General features: G+C 47.2%; 1 protein-coding gene across 2 annotated transcripts; it reads right to left on the minus strand.

Moving 5' to 3' along the window:
• Nucleotides 1-6144: 6144 nt before the first annotated feature.
• Nucleotides 6145-15468, minus strand: dok1a (docking protein 1a). Of its 2 annotated transcripts, none has more exons than XM_026169579.1 (7): nucleotides 15368-15468; nucleotides 14065-14143; nucleotides 9392-9507; nucleotides 9208-9318; nucleotides 9036-9105; nucleotides 8476-8597; nucleotides 6145-7537 (listed from the first exon to the last, which is right to left on the minus strand). In XM_026169579.1, the coding sequence occupies exons 1-7, from the start codon at nucleotides 15422-15424 to the stop codon at nucleotides 6692-6694; spliced, it is 1401 nt and encodes a 466-aa protein (XP_026025364.1). In that variant the 5' UTR covers nucleotides 15425-15468; the 3' UTR covers nucleotides 6145-6691. The 2 variants fall into 2 exon arrangements, with proteins under 2 accessions (XP_026025364.1, XP_026025363.1); XM_026169578.1 differs by having other exon boundaries at nucleotides 8425-8597.
• Nucleotides 15469-24053: the final 8585 nt, after the last annotated feature.

Genomic DNA, 24053 nt, shown 5'->3' on the forward strand with positions numbered 1-24053 from the left:
CTTCCCAGTTCTCCACAGTCGCAGTTCACCACGCGAGGTTTTATCAGCAGATAAAAATGCAGTCAACACATTTAATAAGCTCGACGTCCTTCTAACGCAGTGGGCTCAGGTCCAAACGCTGTTCGGTCTTTGTTCTGTGTTCAGCAAGAGAAGAAGAAGCGTGCAGGCGAGGATGGTGATGACTCTCTATCTGCCAGTAGAGACGACTGAGAGCGAGATGAAGATGATGACATGATGGTTTGATTTGATGAGACTACCGGCACACACACACACACACACACACACACACACACACACACACACACACACACACCACCACCACCACCACCACCGCCATCACTCTGAGCCATAACTCTTTACTTTTCATGATGACATTTCACTATTTTATTATCAACTTTTAATCTTTGAAACTTTTTAAATGTGAAATCATTTAATTAGAAAAAAGAAATGTGTTTTTTTTCTCTTTTCCTTTCGCGTGTGGGCGGTGCTAAAGCGCTGCACCGACGTTAACTCTGTATAAAGATATACATATATGTGAAACAGTCGAGGTGAGCAGCCGGGAGGAGGATTTCCTATGGGTTACAGAGTCCGGAGGGGGCGGCGGTTCAGTCCCAATGTCCTGATCCTCTGCTCCCCGCGCACAGCTGCACTTACACCTCGACGCTCCCGAGCCGCAGTAAAAGGTTTAAACCGGCGCCTCGGCTCCAATAACCACGACGACCAAAGTCCAGATTCGCTGGCTTCACACGTTGGTCATCCTGATTTGTTGTGACTCTCTAAACAGTTATTTTGAGTGATTCAACGATGGGTCGCCATCTGCCTCAGCCAATCAGCACGTGGAAAACGTTGTTTGCCGCCAGCTTTGTGGCTCGACGTCCTGCTCGTGTGTTTTAAATACTTTAATGACCTTATAACCAGTGTTGCCAACTCCTCAGTAAGGAAAATCGCTATTGGCTGTCCCAAAAGTCGCTAGAAGTTGACAAATGACGTCATCGTCCAATTTGCATAATTGGTCATGCTAATCTAATTGTAACCTATGTTGTTGGAGAGAGAAATAACATCGTGGAAGAGACATAAAGTGAGTAAAAAACGTCCTAAATGCAGTTAGAGTTTATTTAGAACTACAAATTAAATTTCTTTTGGCAATTATTGTTTTTTAATGTCACAATTCCAACCCTGCTCCTTTACCCGGGCTTGGACCGGCAAAAGTGACCCGAAATTGGCACTCTGGTGGAGTTACTGTCTCTGTGTGTTTATAAGTAGTTTTAAACCTTGTGATCCACAAAACAGCATAAGAGTAAAAGAACTGACTGCGTTACAGTCAGTGCGGAGCAGCGGCTTCGCTCATGCACGATTCATTTGCCGTTTGGACGCACAGGTGTGAACGTCTCCTGCCCTGATAGCAGCGGGGGGAGGACTGTCCTCCACCCGTGAGCGCTTTGGCACGGGTGAGGTGCCCACGGCAGCACCGCTGCTTGTTGAGAGTAAGAGCGATACGCGCTTTCACGTCAAAAAGTCGTCATAAATAAGTCTCCAATAACACCAGAAAAAGTCGCCAGATTTGTCGCTAGTCGCTTTTTAGAAAAAAAGTCGCTGAAAACTCGCTAAACATTGCGACAAATTCGCTAAGTTGGCAACACTGCTTATAACTTAATGCTAAAAAACTAATTTCACTTATTTAAAAAATGTGTGCAAGCTGATTGGTTTAAACTGAGATAAAAGCTTTGATGTTAGACAGCACAGATGCTGATTGGCTGAAGCATTCACGGGACGCCATCCAATCAGAACGTGTTGGGAGCGTCTGCGTTTACAGCAGACATAAAGAGCAGTTAGCGTCTCAAGCCGTGCTCGCTGCTTCGTGTAACTGCAGCTGACCAAAGTACAAAAAGCACCGCGGCGTCATCGAGGGGCGCCTCCGCCGGACTCGCGTCCTGTTCAGGTGTGTCCCGGCTGCACACGGTCAGTATTTTTAAGGGTCTAGTTTTACAGTAACAGTATTCTATCATTTCATTGCCTGACAATGGATGTCTTGTCAGTGTTTTTAACCTCAGATAAAAGAAAAAATAGTTTTTTGTGCACTTATTGACCATCGTGAGCTCTCTCTCTTATTCTTGGTGTGTAAGTGCATTGAGATCCCCACTGTGGGACCCGTGTATAGTCTTGCAGCATTGGTTATAACCTGAAGAAATAACAATGATGAAAACGAATGAATTCATAATAATGAAGATAATCTTATACTACATAAAAAAGACAGTGACTCTAGTTGTTGTTTGTGGCATGGTTATGCATTCAATGGTCATAATTTTAACGATTAAAACAAGACAAAAAAAAGTCATTTTTTTCCACTGGCGCTGTTCTGCTGTTTTTATTTTCCACTTTTCCGTGTGCAGTATTGCCGTTCCTGTTGCTAATGGTGTTGCTAAGCTAGCTTGCTTGCTCAGTTGTTTACCACCAGAGCAATATATTGTAGCAGTTTGACAAAATCGAGACGTTAAAAACAACAAGTCCATTCAATTTACGGCATACAAGTGCATGAATTTATGATTGCAAGTCTTCAGTGATATGATTATGGTGTTCTGTATTGTTTATCCTAATAAAGCGGATTTGCAGATGTGGTGTAATGTATTGCTCTGGCCACCCGTTTCCCTGCACCCACCTCTGCTCACGTGCTCCTCCTCGCCCTCCTCGCAAACGCACGGCTCGGACGCTTTCATAGCCCGTGGTGGATTTCAGACGAATGATCGGAAACGCAGAATTCAAACTTCCAGCGCTGCTGGATGTGGAGGACCACAACGGCCATTGGTTAAAAAGGACGTGAATAAATTAACAAACACGTCTTTAATGCAAAAATAATATTTATACAAAATAGGGTTTCTTAGCTTAATTGTTTTTGGAATTAGTCCTCTGTTTACTTTATTTCCCCTTTTGGTTCTTTCTGTGTTTCGGCTTCATTATGCAAGCAAGACCCAGAGAGCTGATTCTGCTCACCTGGGTGTTACCTTCGGTCACCATCCAGGTGACCAAATGCACCGCTGAATCGTCTCTGGGTCAGCGACGGTGCGCCGACTCCTCCTGGTCGCTGAACCAAGGTCGGTCTCTGCGAGGCAAACGAATCAGTCGTGTTAAGTTTGGCTTGTGTTCGGTGCACAAACACGGATGCAAACTCAAACGTTAGTTTATGCAAAACTGTCAGAAATACTTAATAATCTGAATGATGGCAGTTTTGGTCGTCCACAGTCTGAAGGTGAAGAAGAAAGGAGCCAGACTGTCGGCTGTCAGTGTGGCACAGAACAGATTTGGCCCAAATGAAACCAAAACACCTGAGACAGGTGACCCGAGAGGCTCAGCCCGCTGTTGTAGTCGGGTGGAGGAGGACGTGAGCAGCTCGCTCTCCATTCGTTCAAGTCTCCTCATCTGACTGTCTAACCCACATGTAAAGACGAACGCGTGTGATGACACGTTCTGATCCTGCGTCCTCTCGGTCTGCTCGCTGACCGCGGCTGAACCATTCCAGGATCCCGAGCGCGGGATCAGAAACCCGAGCGCGTCGGCGCGATCGAGCATGAGTTTCAATGACATGACGTCTGAGTTCCAACCCGCTGTGAGGAGGTTTACCGTGTTCCCACAGCTCTGAATCACAGGGGGAGATCAGACCCTCTGTGCCTCTTGTCCATCATGAAGTGAGCCGCAAAACCAACAGCTGATGATGTCAGTCCGTGACCTTCCACTGATCATCGCGTGTTTCAGATTCATGCATTATGTGAGGTTGGACATTTTGGACGTTGGAGGTCGTTTTTTTTCTGTTTCTCTATAGTGTGCTAGACTTTTTGTACTTCACTCTGGTTGCTTAGTAGCAGGCTTCATCTGATTCACTCCTCCATCTTTGTACATATGTGTGCCAACAGCTTGGGCAGACAGTGGCTTTTTTATTTGTAAAGACATAAACTTGCTTGCATATATAAATAAAATGAAATAATACACTTGTGTACTTGTTAATAAGGGAACATCCTGAGTTTGTGTCTTCATTTCTCTCACAAAGTCATTAGAAATAATTAAAAAAGGATAATGAGGATGTTACGTCATCCTCACACTGAGTGATGAAACATCAACAGACCAACGTGTGGCGCAGAGGATGAATAAAAGACGCTTTATCACACGCGGCCGGATCATCATCCACGATGGAAGCTGCTGTGATTCATATTTCTGGTGATAGATACAATAAATCTGATCAGAGTTATGAAGGACGTTTATGCACAAAGGCCTCACACCAAAGGTAAAGCTAGTCACATGATGTCACCTGCTTCATGCAGGCCTTTATCCAAGGAAAGGAAACAACAGGCTGGCACAGGGAGGACACGAAAACTCTAAAGGCCTAACTGAACACGAGGACCAAGCCCTTCTTGATAAAGGCTGTAACAGCGCCATCTTGTGGTCACATTTATGCATTACAGCATCAAAAAAACTGGCTGGCATTGAGCAGTCAGCAGCTGACGTCTTCTAAGCAACAAGGACTAAACCATCGTTTATGTTTCCTCCGTTTTGTATTATTACCTGATGGTTTTGCATCTAGAACCTCTTTTAGGATTATCGCGCATTAGTTCGGCTTCAGTCACAGAAAGCTGTCACCGGATCATCTCTGCAGCACGTCTGCACACGATGAGCAGATAACCTCAAAGTGACGAACATTTGATTTAAAAAAGAAAGGCTGAAGTTACAGAGGGCTATGTTTCCCCTCGACGCCCTCAGGTGTGCGACCAGACCAGAGCACACAGATCCAAGTCTACAGTTTTAGGCGCTTCCACCGCCACATATGAAGCAGTCCTGTGTTGTGAATCTTTTTCTATTAACTGAGTCAAAGAAAAGTCATTTAAAAGCAAAACATTTTATCCACAAAGGTTTTGTTTCACTGTTTAACCATAAATTAAGTCTACAGTTCATGTTGGAGTGTTGGAAAGTCCAGCAGTGCCGCCTTGTGGTAAAGAAGTGAAGTACATGTCTAAGCACGTCATGTGATGGCTTCCTGTTTTATCTGTGCGTGATGCACATCCCCCCCTGCTGGTCAAAGTTCATCAGTGCATCAGGCTGTCTCCACCCTCCCACCCTCACGCTTCTGGTTTTGTTGCTTTAGGTTGTTACGTCGATTAAATTTAAAGGAAATAAATGAATGTATAACGTGTGACTTAAATGAAATCAGAATCATAATATTTTATTAATCCGCAAAGAATTTTGTGATCACAGTCACAACAACAAACACAGTAACACACTGAACTAATTAAATAATACAGTATATTACAAAGTTTACAATATATAAGAAATATTTCTAATATGTACAAATATGTTAGTTATAAACATCCAGATTATTACAGAGAAACTTTGTTATTTCCACTGTGGAGGACGTGCTGCAGGCTGCAACTCCTGCACTGTGCTGTGCATTAGATGGAGTTGTGCAGGAATGATTTCCTGTGTCGTTCAGTGGTGCATTATGGGTAATCTCAGTCTCTCACTGAGCGTGCACCTGTGATTGCCCAGCATGTTACAGAGTGGGTATTATCCATCATTGTCCTCATCTTGGACAACATCCTCCTCTCCAGTGAATGCACTGGAAAAGTAAAAAAACATGACCTCACAGCGCTCGCCGGCTGGTCCAGGTGGACACAGACACGATTGAGCAGGTAGATGATGGCGGGGAACTGAAGGGGATCCTGATCTGATAGGTCAGAGATGGTCCAGGGTGAGTCTTTCCAGGGTCTTTGTGACGTGGGAGGTCAGTGCCACAGGCTGTAATCGTGGGGGCCACTGGGACGCGGTGTCTTTGGTACAGGGACGAGGTGTGAGCACTGGGACCCTCTTCAGACTCAGCACGAACAGTTTATGAAAGACTCCACAAAGCTGGGGGGTCTCGAGGACATGGGGACTCACCCGGTCTGCTGCTTCTCGTTTGTCTCTGAACCTGGTCTTGACTGAAAGTGACGGGTGGGGGAGGGGCCTCAGGCAGCGGTGCAGTGTGGTAAATATTTACTCTGATTCATCAGGTGTTTGAACACGACGCCAACACTCCACCTTTCCCGATTGCTTATGTGAATAAACATCTTCTGTTCTTATATGTGTATTAGTGTTAAAAACACCAGGATTCACTCAGTGGAGCAAAAGTGTCATATATTTGTTTTATTTAAAGCACAATATTAGAATAAAGCACAATAACACTTACGGTAACAGATGATGGCGATACCTGTCATAGCTCCTATATTTACACAGAAACACAGTAAGGCCCACGTATGTAACATGACTCAGGGACATTTTTGCAGCATACATTTGTGCATCGTAACCAAACAAGCGTGTTTACAGTTTTATATGTAAAAATCGTGTATGAGAAGTTTTCTGTGTGGAAAAATCAGTCAGAGTATGAATTTGCAACACGGGCGTGCTAAACTTATAAAAATGCAGATAAACAGATACATTAACATAAATCACATTCATGCAGGTTTATTTATTTACCTGTCTTAATGATTAAATATTCATATTTTAGGAAGCAAGCAAGAAGTTTCTCAAACATCTGATCCCTGACCTTTCAAAACCGGCAGTTCCTCCGACGTCCAGCCTACATCGCCTGAGCTGCGGTAACACGAGTTTTCAAACAATTTTACTATGAAGAATGTCAATGATGGTTTCAGATGTTTTCTAAACACCAGAGTTAAATGATGCCCAGGTTTTCATAGATTACATCATCAAGCGGACAATCCGAGGCTTTTGTTGTGCTCCTGTTGGCGATAGGAGACGAGGAGGAGGGGGTGCTGTCATTGGATGACGAGGGGCTAGACGACGGTGCTTTCTTACAGACATGAGCGTAAAGATGAGCGAAGGGGTCGGCCTTGGCTTCGCTTTTCAGAGACACTTCGCTCCGTCTGCCGGGTTGGGCGTAGACCGCGTCACCCTCTGCTGAAACCTTCGTTTCTTCTTTTTTCTGGAGGACGTTGTCTGTGTTCTGGTGATGGCCGACCTTGTCGTACACCTCCGAGTAGACCGAATCCGGGTCGTCTGCGCGAGGGGGGGGATGCGGAGCGGCACATGGGGGTTTGAGAGGAAGAACGCTCGCAGGGTCGATATACGTGGCTCTGACAGGCGGGGGTTTTGTTACAGGCCGGATGCAATCAGTCGGATTAGCGTATATGGCCTCTGACTGGTCTCCATGGTTACCTGCAGAGGAGCCAGCAGGGACCAGTGGGAGTGGCATGAGGGTGATAGGAGGCGGGTGATCTTCCCGAGCATGTGCGCTCTCTTCTCTGCTCTCCTCTGTCCTCAGCTTGTTCTCCAGGATGGCGGCCATGTTGGTCATATCGGGGACTTTGGGGAGGGGCGAATGAGCCTGTATGTTGGTTACCGCAACCTTCTCTCCCTCTGGGTTTTGGTTGGTCGATGAAGTCTTCAGTTTGATGGTGCTCTGAATCAGGGCGAATATCTTCTCAGCCTGCGGCGTCTCAAAGATGAACGCTCCAGGACCGGAGTCGCAGCGCCGCCCGGCTTCGATGGTTAGGGTCAGCTGGGAGGAGGAGAGAAAATAAACGTCTTACACTTGTGAGGCTTCAGTTTCACTTAAAGCTTCCATCATGAACTGAACTTTAACAAGAATGTGAAAGAATTTCAGGTGAAAACATCAGAGCAAGAGAGCCAGACTTTTCGGTAACATCGTTTTGTACCACATGATGGCGCAGCAAGCTAATCCAGCACCCAGCAGGGGAGGAAGAGCTGGTACCCACACGCATGTGGAGGCGAGATATGGCTGAAGAATTATCACCAAACACAACCACATTTGATCATTTTATATAAATGATAAAAGTGAAACACGGGCAAACGTAAGCACGGTTCCTGGAGAGTGCTAACACTTTTGCTCTTTTTCTGTTCAGGCGCACGCCTGCAGACGATATCGAGCCACCAGTAAAGCTGACGGATTCAGAGCTCCATAAAAAAGCTCCAAAACCTCCCTGCTGTCGGGCTTGAGTCCTGATCTCAGGCTAAACACTGACTTTTCCTGCTTCTCCTTACAGTCTGATAAAATGGCGCCCCCATGTGGTGAAAGATGTAATAACAACATGCAACAGGTGATACAAAAAGCACCTTTACATTGTGACCATGAGCACTTTTACTAGTCGCCCCTAAGGACCCCAAAGCACTTTACACACCCAGTCATCCACCCATTCACACACTGGTGGAGGCAGCTACAGTTGTAGCCACAGCTGCCCTGGGGCGCACTGACAGAAGCCAGGCTGCCATATCGCGCCATCGGCCCTTCTGGCCAACACCAGTAGGCGGTGGGTGAAGTGTCTTGCCCAAGGACACAACGACCGAGACTGTCCAAGCCGGGGCTCGAACCAGCGACCTTCCGATTACAAGGCGAACTCCCAACTCTTGAGCCACGATCGCCCCCACCTTATCATTCCCGTATCGCCTCAGGAGTTCGTACGCCCACTCGTGAACAACCTTCTTCTTCTGGGTTTCTTTCAGAAGCAGCGCCTCCCGTCCCACCTGCAGCCAGTACGCCCCCTGCAGGCCGCAGCGGGTCGCTGCCTCCGTCCTCTGAATCGCCACCCAGAACTCAGAGGCTGTAAACAGGGAGGAGAGTCTGTCATTCATTACTATGCAAATAAAGCGAAGCAGAACACTGATGTGATAATTTTAACACAGTTTAAATACATGCAGTTAATAAATACTGACAGCATGAGCAAAAAGTGTGAGGCTCGGCTTCTCTGTGCTCCTTTAAGGATGTTTCTGAACACTACGTCAGAGTGCATGTTGAATGTTAGGAAGGTTATTACGGTCCACTTTTACTGAGCAGCCAGAGAGAGCTGAATATTACATTTCTGCAGTATCGTGTACATCCCTGTAGCTCACTGTTTGCTCAGCGTGTGTCAAATTTTCCCAGACTCACGTTTATGTGAACGTATCAAAACTAGGGGATGCAATAACTGCTCGTCCTGTTCCATGGGGGGCGCTCTTAACCGGAATTGAGTATTTGGAGAAGACAAAAGCAAAGAATTTACCTTCTTCTACTGAGACGTATATCTGGTTCTCCTCCATTTGGGGCTGATTGGAGCGTGGACGGCCTCCTTTCTGAGAGAGCGAATGAAGCAAGCTTAAATAATTAGCTGTGAAATCATGAAGCTGCACATTTGTGTGAAACGTAAAGAGAAGGAACATTTGTGTCCTTCACACCTGAAACGTGCTTTGGCACAGTTTGTCCACCCAGTCGGCACAGTCGTCTCTGAGTGCGGCGAACACCATGGTCCTGTCCTGAGTCTCCACGCAGAACGCCCACATGTTCTCCTGCAGACACAAACCAGCTTTAAGCGTCTTTTCGACTTTTGACGACTGGAAACGTGAGATTATGACGGCTCACCATGGGGCAGGCCTCAGCGTTCGGGGGGAGTCTGAGGACGCTGATCAACTCAGACAGTCGGACCACCTTCACCCTCCGGTCCCCGTGTTTTCTGACCCCAGTGGCGAGATCGCCCCCTGCAGGATGCACCGTGCACAAACAGGCAGAGCGTTACAGCTGAGTCGGCGGCGAACGCCTGACAGACATAAATCACGCGGCCTGTACGGCTTCTTCTCAAACCAGAGCGACTCAAACAATAAGCTTCGTGCGCACTCTGCACTGCGGCCGTTTCCACCCGACGAGTCTTTGCTCAGAGCGCACGATTCTTCTCCGGGTGGAGAAACGTGAGGCGACATGTTTGCCTGAATGTCAAACAGCCGCAGGCGATACTTCCACTCGCAGGTGTGGGAGTGTTTGTGGCTGAGCTCTGGTTTAAGTAAGATTCAAATGTGTGTGTGAGTGAGCTGAACACCAATATTACTCGTCACAAGGAAAAGGCAGAGTGATATTTAAAGATGAATCTGTTTGTAAAGACAGGATTAAGCACTGAATCATCCTGTCATACTCACTCTCACGCAGACCTGCGAGCCACAAGCTCGACCTGCGTTAGCCTGCAGACTCGTGTTTATCTGACTCATAATTTAAGGGATAAACATCCTGTTTTATCCACGAAGCTCTGAGACCAGTGACAGACACGATAAAGTCATCATGTAACTCCTGTACTCAAAATCATTTTTGCAATCAAAGAAGTCGCCCCCTGCTGGCAAAGAATGAAGGTTTATGTCACTTGTCAGATCGGAGTACATTCATCTTTTATAGATACATTTTGCTGTGAATCGGTTCATCCATCGAGCTTTGGGTCATGGGGGCAGCAGACACCCAGACCCCCCCCGTCCATCCACCTCTTCCTAACTAATCAAGAGGGACTCCAAGCATTCCCAAGCCAGCTGAGATATAACCTCAAGGTCAGTCCAGGGTCTGCCTCCATGCTTCCTCCCAGTATCCCAGCAGGCATCCAAGCATCCGCCACCATCTTCTTTTGATGTGGAGGAGTAGCAGCTGTACTCCAAGCTCCTCCTTTCATCTTTCAGAGGAAGATCATTTCCACATTATCAGTAACTACCCAGAGCAGAAGGTGACTGTAGATCATCAGTAAAGCTTCACTTTTACACTCAGGGCTCTCGGTTCGGCGTTCGCACCAGTCCATCTGTTGATCTCGTGCTCTGCTCTTCCATCATGTGTGAAAAGACCTCGAGGTGCTTCAAATCTTCTACTCGAGGCAGCGACTCATCCCGGATCAGAGCGGGCACACCATCCATTTCCAGCTGAGGACCATGGCCTTGGAGCTGCTGATTCTCGTTCCTGCACACTGCACTCATGATTTAAAGAACCTCGTCTTCTCTTAATAGCAAAGCTGAAATCCTCAGGCCACCGAAGCTGAAGAACAGAAAGTGAAGAATGTTTCAAAAGCAGGCTTGAAAAAACCCAAACTGGCATCCCAGTTCCAGAAATTGGAGTATTTGGAGCACAGAAGGAGACCTGGCAACACGGCATGTATGCTGTCAGCAGAACCTCTGGAAGGTGGAGGTGCTTTGCAGCTCGCACATGGATGTTTCCGATGATTTTCCCGGACTGAACTATATATTTTAGCAGTGATGTCGTCCCTCTGTCTTTGAGGCCTCTATGCAGATGACAACAACACTGCAGACCTTCTCTAAACTCCAGCTAACGTCAGACATCCAGTTTGAGTGAGCAGGGAAGAAGCAGGAGAGAGGTGTCGAAGTGAAAACTACGTTTCTCCCTCCACGTGAGAAAACACTTGATTCATGCAACTTTTTGACCTTTATTGGATTACAGTGACCTGCTTTTTATGAACGCACCTGCCCGCTACCTAAAGAGGTTGGATACTGTCCACCATTGTGCTTTATGTTTTATTACTGGAACGAGAGAATAACTCAGCGTGATTGTTTTTAACATCGCTCTAAATTTGATCTGTTATTTTATATTTTTCACATGTTTGTACAGGATATTGTATTTGTTTAAAATGTTATTTACTTGAGAAGTTCGGCCATCCGGGAGGGGCTCAGAGTAGAGCCGCTGCTGCTCCACATCGAAAGGAGCCAACTGAGATGGTTCGGGCATCTGACAAGGATGCCCCCTGGGGTCTCCTGGGTGAGGTGTTCCAGGCATGTCCCACCGGAGGAGGCCCCGGGGCAGACCCAGGACACCCTGGAGAGATTATATTTCCCCAGATAAGCTGGGTGTCTGGGAGAGGGAGGTCTGGGCTTCTCTGCTTAGGCTGCTGCCCCCGCGACCCGGCCCGGATAAAGCGGAAGAAGATGGATGGATGTTATATACTTATGTGGTACGTGTATTTTGACTTTTGTTGCTATGATACCAGGTCTCTCTTGGAAATGAGATTTTTTACCAGGATAAATAAAGGACTAATAAGAAGAAGAAGAACTCCAGATAAATAATTTCCTGTTAGTGTAGCTTTATTCGTGCTTTCTTTCTGGAGCTCAAACACACTGACTGCATAGAAACTTCAAACTTCTCTTATTTTTACTCCACTTGTGTATTTGTGAGCAAAAGTCAGCGAACCTGTGCAACCTCAAACATTCCTGTGTGCACACACCTGCAAAGCAAACAGCAAAACTCGGTTACACGCTGGACTTTGGACACTGGATCAATGCTTGAGTCAATGTTTAACCTCAGTTTGGTTGAAGTGTGCTTGGCGTGTATTGAGACTTGCTGATTATTACAAAATTAGGTGACGTCTGATGTGTTTGCAGCAGATTCTGCAGAACATCTGAACTCTTGGTCCAGACGAGTGCAGGAGCTGCTCCCCCAGGCCTCTGGTCCCCCTCTAAGTACTCCTGAAAGTATATTTACTTTTACTACTTCCTTTGTAACATCAGTACTCTTGCACTGCTGATTCTACTGCATCTCCCTCACAGCTGAACGTAATTTGCTAAAAGTGGCATCAGGATGAATCTGAGATGAGTTTCAGTCGACCAGACGTCACCATGCAAAAACCCGACCGAACACTAGGGGTCAGTATTGTCGCACATGTGGCAGCAGTGAGGATTGTTAGCTGGTGTGTCTGCAGATGACAGAGAGATTACTGTTCTCATCCCCAGATTCAGTTCAATTCAGTTTCATTTATACAGCGCCAAATCACAGCAACAGTCGTGTCAAGACGCTTTATGATCTTTATCATCACTCATGAATCTCTGCAGGTGAGAGGCGAGGAGCATCTTTGTTAGCATTAAAGCTGTGAAGCATCCCTGCATGTATTTGTGTGCAGGTCACAGAGAAAGGACTGAAGGAAGCACTGAGGTTCTGTGACGAGCAGCTCTCACCGTGTCGGACACTTTCTGGCCTCTGCGTTGATCGCACCTTTTAAAGACCACTGCTGGCAGCCGTTTCTCTGCTTCGGCCCGGTCCTCGTTCACAAACTCTTCTCTGATGTTCGTGTGTCGTCCACGTAAAACGTGCATGTCATGTGTTCACTGTGCAGATGCTGCCGCTGAGCTTACATAACATCGCCCTCATCCCGGGCTCTGTTAAAGCGTCAGATCCGGTGCTCGTGTTCAGCGGCTGATGCTCGGCCCGCCGCTGCATGCATGACATGCGTTCAGCACCACCAGCATCCCTAACATGACACGATTCCCCGCCTTTTCGTGCTCGTGTGGTTTTATTTTTAGCTCCCCAGGAACTGATATGAAGCCGGCTTTCAGTGCTGAGCGTCTCCACTGAACACGAAAGCCGAGTTTAACTTAAAGACATGAAAGAAATATTTAATTCGTTATGTTTTTCTGTTTAAGCTGAATATTTTGGACAGTGCAGACGTCCCACAGGGGTAAAGTAAAGAAAAGGTCTGGAGAATCACAACATCAGAGGATGATTGAGAGTTTTTCTTTATAATCTGCACTTTGTGTCTGTAAATAGAGCATCAACATCAAAGCTGCAGTTCCAGAAGTGAGTCCATGTTTGCACGTGCAGGATTAGAGCCACTGCTGCGATCATTGCTTTCTTATGTAATCAGGATTATGACCAACACTTCAGATGTTCTACCTTTATAATACAGTGGTTCGTAAAATCTGTCTCCACCGCCTGTTCAAAGGTGTATTCCAGCTACCGACAGGTGACAAATGAAAGGATGAACCCCTGTTTCCTATCTGGAAGCATCAGTCTGTTGTTGAATGTGAATGCCACTAACTGGCTCTGCTGATTGAATCAGCGCCATGTTGTTCCTCCAAAACTTACGTGCACGGATCTGCATGTAAATGTTACCTGAGGTGGAGCTCGGCAGGCGCGTGCGGGGGGGCTTGAGCACCTGCCCCTTCAAACATCTCTGCACGGCCCTGGAGCTCCCCACAGCGTTTCATTGACCTGATTAAACTGTGAAAATCTGACATTTAGTGTCACGTATTAAATATCACCTCAAATATCAAAGTGGAACAGGATAAAACCTGAGACGTGATCGTGATGTGACGGATAATCCAGGGAGATGACACAGAGCTGCTCCAGCACCTGCTCCCCCAGTCTGGGTTCAGCTGGACTGGAAATAAACTGGGCTTGGTGTGAAATCAGTGAGCTTCAGTCTTATTTTACTGATGTGAGCGCTCAGTAACTAATAAGAAACTATCACTGTTATTTTCATCATTCACATAACGAGTGGAGCTGTTTACCTCCCATATCCTGGATCTCCAGTCGGCCCACTCCACTGCTGCTGGGGGGCGTCAGAGACAACCACACCGGCTTCCATTTCTGAGGACAAAGAGAGACGTGAGCGCCGTGCTGCGTACAAACAGGACACGCCACATGAGAATTTATCAAAGGAAAACAAGGCTGTGGCTACGGAGGGCCCAGAGTGTCAAATGAAGTGAATAAATATGTATCAATAAATTATTTAAAATATTCAAACATTTCATTGTTTTACAGTTTAATTAATTATTGCATCGTTATGTGCAGCAGCTCATCTTGAAGTCATTTACACCAGTCACTGTAACTGCAGGTCATGGCGCATCGATCCCAGATCACGATGCAACAAAACCTCACAGACAGCCGTTTCCATGGCAACGTGGACACTGCAGGGATAAAACAACAAAGCAGGGCTGATGTCTCAGTCTGAGCTGTCCTCCTGTCCTCATGAGCCCACACTCCTGACTCTACCTGCCAAGTTCAAAGCTGAGAAGTACAAACTCTGTGTTCTTGACTGGTTTTTAGATCAGGGTTAGCCCCGCCCCCTGACTTTGATGGGTGAAACCGTGAAATAATGAGTTAAATAGTGAAATACTTACACATGCTTTAAATATTAAATTAGATTTTTTACAGAATAATTGTTCACTGGATTCATTCAAACATGTGTTTCACTTTGGGCACTCTTGGTCCTCCGTAGAACTCCTCCACCTTCTCCCTCGATGGCGTCAGCCTGAGCCTTTCCTTTATGAACGCCATGCATCAGAGAGGTCACGTCCGGCGTGTCCTACATGAGTACGGACCCTGCGCTCACCTATGATCTCAGTCCTTTCACAATAAAAGCAGGAACGCGTTACTACAGGTAAACGTTTGGCAGCTCGCCCTTCAGTAAAATGATCGTCTGTGGTTTTTCCATTTTTCAGTCACAGTTTCGGGTTGGTGTTGTGGGTGTGCTCGTGACGTAAAGGAGTCGTGAGCTCACACGGCGTGTGTGTGTACTTTGTGTTGTGCTGGAATGTGAAGCTGTGTTTCAACATGTTGGTTCAAACTCCCCGAGCCAGAGAAACACTGAGATCCCATCTTCGGTTTTTCCCTTTTCTCAGCCGTCAAATCAAAATGAAGTGTGACAAAATGTTGATCTTCCTCCCGTTTTAGTTAGTTATCTACAGAAATGTCCGTTTCTCGTCGTTACTACAGTCATAAAAGAATCAAAAACACTGCTTCCTCCCCACTTTGTCAGCTCTTGAACGCTCACAGCGACGCAGAAACAGCAGGAATGAAAGCTGTACTTACTTTTCCAGGTTTGTGGGGTTGCAGGTAAACTTTCCCTGATTTGGTCTGAGCGTCCATCAAAGAAGCAGCAGCACTTAAGCCGAACACCAACGAGTGAGAGAGTTTCTCCTGTGAACAGTCGGGACGGGGTGTGGCCAAAATGATGCACTGTTGAAATATGATCCTCACATGAAACTCACACACACACACACACTCACACACACACACACACACACACACACACACACACACACACACACACACACACTCACACACACACTCACAGACACACACACACACACACTCACACACACACTCACACACTCACAGACACACACTCACACTCACACACTCACACACTCACACACACACTCACACACACACACACACACTCACACACACACTCACACACTCACACACACACACACACACTCACACACTCACACACACACTCACACACACACACACACACACACACACACACACACACACACACACTCACACACACACTCACACACACACACACACACACACACACACACACACACACACACACACACACACACACACACACACACACTCACACACACACACACTCACACACACTCACACACACACTCACACACACACACACTCACACACACACACACACACACTCACACACACACTCACAGACACTCACACACACACACGCACAGACACACACACACACGCACACACACACAGACACACACACTCACACACACACTCACAGACACACTCACAGACACACACTCACACACACACTCACAGACACACTCACACACACACTCACACACACACTCACAGACACACACTCACACACACACTCACACACACACTCACACACACACTCACACACACACTCACACACACTCACACACTCACACACAGACACACTCACACACACACTCACAGACACACTCACAGACACACACTCACACACACACTCACAGACACACTCACAGACACACACTCACACACACTCACAGACACACACTCACACACACACTCACACACACACACACACACACACACTCACACACACACTCACAGACACACTCACAGACACACACTCACACACACACTCACAGACACACTCACTCACACACACTCACACACACACTCACCGACACACACTCACAGACACACTCACTCACACACACTCACTCACACACACTCACTCACACACACTCACACACACACTCACACACACACTCACAGACACACTCACACACACACACTCACACACACACTCACACACACACTCACAGACACACTCACACACTCACAGACACACACTCACACACACACTCACACACACTCACAGACACACTCACTCACACACACTCACAGACACACTCACACACTCACACACACACTCACACACACTCACACACACACTCACACACTCACACACACTCACAGACACACTCACACACTCACACACACACTCACACACACTCACACACACACTCACACACTCACACACACTCACTCACACACACTCACACACACACTCACACACACACTCACACACACACTCACACACACACTCACAGACACACACTCACAGACACACTCACACACTCACACACTCACCGACACACACTCACACACACACTCACACACACACTCACAGACACACTCACACACTCACACACTCACCGACACACACTCACACACACACTCACACACACACTCACACACACACTCACAGACACACTCACACACACACTCACACACACACTCACAGACACACTCACACACTCACAGACACACTCACAGACACACACTCACACACACACTCACACACACACTCACACACACACTCACACACACACTCACACACACACTCACACACACACTCACAGACACACACTCACACACACTCACACACACACTCACAGACACACTCACAGACACACACTCACACACACACTCACACACACACTCACAGACACACACTCACACACACTCACAGACACACTCACAGACACACACTCACACACACTCACACACTCACACACACTCATGTAAATGGAGAGTCCTCTTCACACACTGAGGTTAATTATGGAGTTCCACAGGGTTCAGTGCTAGGACCAATTCTGTTTACATTATACATGCTTCCCTTAGGCAGCATCATTAGAAGACATAGCATACATTTACACTGCTATGCAGATGACACCCAGCTCTATCTGTCCATGAAGCCAGATAACACACACCAATGAGTTAAACTGCAGGAATGTCTTAAAGACATAAAGACCTGGATGGCCGCTAACTTTCTGCTTCTTAATTCAGATCAAACTGAGGTTATTGTACTCGGCCCTGAAAATCTTAGAAATATGGTATCTAAGCAGATTCTTACTCTGGATGGCATTACCTTGGCCTCCAGTAACGCTGTGAGGAACCTTGGAGTCATTTTTGACCAGGACATGTCCTTCAACACACATATTAAACAAATATGTAAGACTGCGTTCTTCCATTTGCGCAACATCTCTAAAGTTAGAAATATCCTGTCTCAGAGTGACGCTGAAAAACTAGTTCATGCATTTATTACTTCCAGGCTGGACGACTGTAATTCATTATTATCAGGAAGTCCTAAAAACTCACTGAAAAGCCTTCAGCTAATCCAAAATGCTGCAGCAAGAGTCCTGACAGGGACTAGAAAGAGAGAGCAGATTTCTCCTGTTTTGGCTTCCTGTTAAATCCAGAATTCAAAATCCTGCTCCTCACATACAAGGTCTTAAATAATCAGGCCCCATCTTATCTTAATGACCTTGTAGTACCATATCACCCTATTAGAGCACTTCGCTCTCGCTCTGCAGGCCTACTTGTTGTTCCTAGAGTATTTAAAAGTAGAATGGGAGGCAGAGCCTTCAGTTTTCAGGCCCCTCTTCTGTGGAACCAGCTTCCAGTTTGGATTCAGGAGACAGACACTATCTCTACTTTCAAGATTAGGCTTCAAACTTTCCTTTTTGCTAAAGCATATAGTTAGGGCTGGACCAGGTGACCCTGCATCCTCCCTTAGTTATGCTGCAATAGATGTAGGCTGCCGGGGATTCCCATGATGCATTGAGTTTTTCCTTTCCAGTCACCTTTCTCACTCACTATGTGTTAACAGACCTCTCTGCATTGAATCATATCTGTTATTAACCTCTGTCTCTCTTCCACAGCATGTCTTTATCCTGGCTTCCTTCTCTCACCCCAACCAATCACAGCAGATGGCCCCGCCCCTCCCTGAGCCTGCTTCTGCTGCAGGTTTCTTCCTGTTAAAAGGGAGTTTTTCCTTCCCACTGTCGCCAAAGTGCTGCTCATAGGGGGTCATATGATTGTTGGGTTTTTCTCTGTATCTATGAAGCACCTTGAGGCGACTTTTGTTGTGATTTGGCGCTATATAAATAAAACTGAATTGAATTGAACTCACAGACACACACTCACACACACACTCACAGACACACTCACAGACACACACACACTCACAGACACACACTCACACACACACTCACAGACCCACTCACAGACACACACACTCACACACTCACAGACACACACTCACACACACACTCACAGACCCACTCACAGACACACACACACACACACACTCACACACACACTCACAGACACACTCACAGACACACACTCACACACACACTCACACACACACTCACAGACCCACTCACAGACACACACACACACACACACTCACACACGCACTCACAGACACACTCACAGACACACTCACAGACACACACTCACACACACTCACAGACACTCACAGACACACACTCACACACACACTCACACACACACTCACAGACACACTCACAGACACACACTCACACACACACTCACACACACACTCACAGACACACACACACACACACTCACACACACACTCACAGACACACTCACAGACACACACTCACACACACACACACTCACACACACTCACAGACACTCACAGACACACACTCACACACACACAGACACACTCACAGACACTCACAGACATTCACACACACACTCACAGACACACACTCACACACACACAGACACACTCACAGACACTCACAGACATTCACACACACACTCACAGACACACACACACACACACACTCACAGACACTCACAGACACACTCACACACACTCACAGACACACACTCACACACACTCACACACACACTCACAGACACACTCACACACACTCACAGACACACACTCACACACACTCACACACACACTCACAGACACACTCACAGACACACACTCACACACACTCACAGACACTCACAGACACACTCACAGACACACACTCACACACACACAGACACACTCACAGACACACACTCACACACACTCACAGACACACACTCACAGACACACACTCACACACACACTCACAGACACACTCACAGACACACACTCACACACACAGACACACTCACAGACACACACTCACACACACTCACACACACACTCACACACACACTCACACACACACAGACACACTCACAGACACACACTCACACACACTCACACACACTCACAGACACACACACACAGACACACTCACACACACACTCACAGACACACTCACAGACACACTCACAGACATGCACTCACACACACTCACAGACACACACTCACAGACACACTCACAGACACTCACAGACACTCACTCACACACACTCACAGACACTCACAGACACACACTCACAGACACACTCACAGACACACTCACAGACATGCACTCACACACACTCACAGATACACACTCACAGACACACTCACAGACACTCACAGACACTCACTCACACACACTCACACACACTCACACACACTCACAGACACACACTCACAGACACACTCACAGACACTCACAGACACTCACTCACACACACTCACACACACTCACAGACACTCACAGACACTCACAGAAACACACACACAGACACACTCACACACACACTCACAGACACTCACTCACACACACACTCACAGACACTCACAGAAACACACACACAGACACACTCACACACACACTCACACACACACTCACACACACACTCACAGACACACTCACAGACACTCACAGACACTCACTCACACACACTCACACACACTCACAGACACTCACAGACACTCACAGAAACACACACACAGACACACTCACACACACACTCACAGACACACTCACAGACACACTCACAGACATGCACTCACACACACTCACAGACACACTCACACACACACTCACAGACACACTCACAGACACACTCACAGACATGCACTCACACACACTCACAGACACACACTCACAGACACACTCACAGACACTCACAGACACTCACTCACACACACTCACACACCCTCACAGACACTCACAGACACACACTCACAGACACACACTCACAGACACACTCAGACACTCACAGACACACACACTCACAGACACACACTCACACACACTCACAGACACTCACAGACACACACACACACTCACAGACACACACTCACAGACACACACTCACAGACACACTCAGACACTCACAGACACACTCACACACACACACTCACAGACACACTCACACACACTCACAGACACTCACAGACACTCACAGACACACACTCACAGACACACACTCACAGACACACTCACACACACACTCGCAGACACACTCAGACACTCACAGACACACACTCACACACACTCACAGACACACACTCACACACACTCACACACACTCACACACACACACTCACAGACACACACTCACACACACTCACAGACACACACTCACAGACACTCACAGACACTCACAGACACACACTCACAGACACACTCACACACACACTCACAGACACTCACAGACACACACTCACACACACTCACAGACACACACTCACACACACTCACACACACTCACAGACACACACTCACAGACACACACTCACACACACTCACAGACACACACTCACACACACTCACACACACACTCACAGACACACACTCACACACACTCACAGACACACACTCACAGACACTCACACACACTCACAGACACACACTCACACACACTCACACACACTCACAGACACTCACAGACACACACACACACACTCACAGACACACACTCACAGACACACACTCACAGACACACTCAGACACTCACAGACACACTCACACACACACACTCACAGACACACTCACACACACTCACAGACACTCACAGACACTCACAGACACACACTCACAGACACACACTCACAGACACACTCACACACACACTCGCAGACACACTCAGACACTCACAGACACACACTCACACACACTCACAGACACACACTCACAGACACACACTCACAGACACACTCACACACACACTCGCAGACACACTCAGACACTCACAGACACACACTCACACACACTCACACACACACACTCACAGACACACTCACACACACTCACAGACACTCACAGACACTCACAGACACACACTCACAGACACACACTCACAGACACACTCACACACACACTCGCAGACACACTCAGACACTCACAGACACACACTCACACACACTCACAGACACACACTCACACACACTCACACACACTCACAGACACACACTCACAGACACACACTCACACACACTCACAGACACACACTCACAGACACTCACAGACACTCACAGACACACACTCACAGACACACACTCACAGACACACTCACACACACACTCACAGACACTCACACACACTCACAGACACACACTCACACACACTCACACACACTCACAGACACACACTCACAGACACACACTCACACACACTCACACACACACTCACACACACACTCACAGACACACACTCACAGACACACACTCACAGACACTCACAGACACTCACAGACACACACTCACAGACACACACTCACAGACACACACTCACAGACACTCACAGACACACTGTGGGGATTCAGCACCAGTCAGGACCTTGCAGTAATATAAACTTCCTGTCACGCTGCTGTGGAACATGAAGGATCCAGGATGACTCCGGGTTATGAAACAGTCAGCAGCAAAGGTCACTGCTGAATATAATCAGGACCAAACCTGCTGCTACATCCTTCTGAGGAGGAAGCCTCAATATTCAATTTCAATTCAATTCAATTCATCTTTATTTATATAGCGCCAAATCACAACAAAAGTCGCCTCAAGGCGATATATATTTTCTTATGTGAATGAATTTATTCTAAACCTCCTGTAATAAATGAACAATTCAGTTTATTTGTATGGCAGCGAATCACAACAACGCCCGCCTCAGGGTGCTTTATATTGTAAGGTGAAGACCCTACAGTAGAAAAGCCAACAGCTTTCTGCTGCGACCGGTTGGTGTGAGGGCCAGACTGGAAGACAGCCACTGACAAAGACGCAAAGACATCGTGGGCTGATTCACCACCGAGCGGGCGACAGCTCCTCCTTTAGCTCCCAGAGCCGATTGGCAAGAAGGAGACTATGCCAACAGGTGGAGCACCCGCCCACAACTCCACCTGACAGCAGAAAAAGAGTCTTCACACGTAGGACACAAATGGAAGACAAAATATAGAAATAGTGTCAAATAAAATAATTTTAATTGCAGGGACATCGGTTGACTGGTTACAGTAAAGTAGGCATTATGTAGCAGATTTATTTGACTGTGGGACCAAATGTTTTCTAAGCTTTGATAAAATTGTGGAGTTATATAAGTTGCAGCGTAACCAATTCTGGAGATATGTCCAAATACATAGTTCATTATCGAAGTGGCTGCGAACCCCCTTGAGTTGTCCTGTGGGCGGCCCTGTGGAAGTCCTGCTCTCAAAATCACCCTTGGGTAAAGGCATCACCACTAAGATTTATCATTTATTGCAAGAACGGTCAGCTCACCCTCTCCTGAAAGTTAAGGGCTACTGGGCCCAGGACGTGGCATTGGACATATCTTCAGTTGAACGGGATTCATGTTTTCAAAATGTTAATACTACGTATAAAGAAACAGGCAGCAGATTTATTCAACTTAAGATAGTCCATAGGTGGCATCGAACACCACAACAGTTGTATAAATGGAACCTGGCCTCTACGGACGAATGTTGGAGATGTGATGGTCAAAACGCTTCGATCTTACGTATCTTATGGAGATGTTCGGCACTTCGGTGTCACGGTCTGGCTGGCAGACCGTGGGGATGTGGGGAAGGAGGAGGACCCAGGCGCGGTGCTCTATGTATAAACAGTGTGTTTATTTACAGAGTGGAACAAAAACAACAATAAATCCCCGTGTTCTCCCAGACTCCCGTGTCGTGTCTCTGCGTGAATAGTTCGTGTCTCTGTGCTCTCTGCTCCCGTGTCAGCACCCCCCGGTGCTCGCTGCTCTTCGTGCCTTCCACGCTCCTCCTGCGGGAAACAATAGACGCAGCCGTCAGGACACAAATAACCGCGGGCATACACTTACACACATTAACTCAATTCAATGGGACGACTAACGTGGAGTCTCAAGGAATGATCCCGCGTCGGTGGGAGCTCCAACTCTCTCCTAAGTAGCTCCCCCGACGAGGCCTGATCAGCAGCAGGTGTGTGGCTTCGGGTGTGGCCAGTCCCCTTGCAGGGCCACACCCTCCAGGCCTGACGCCGCCTATAAACAAGTGCTCAGCCACCCAC

Source organism: Astatotilapia calliptera, chromosome 6 (assembly GCF_900246225.1).
Source record: "Astatotilapia calliptera chromosome 6, fAstCal1.2, whole genome shotgun sequence".
NCBI lineage: Eukaryota > Metazoa > Chordata > Actinopteri > Cichliformes > Cichlidae > Astatotilapia > Astatotilapia calliptera.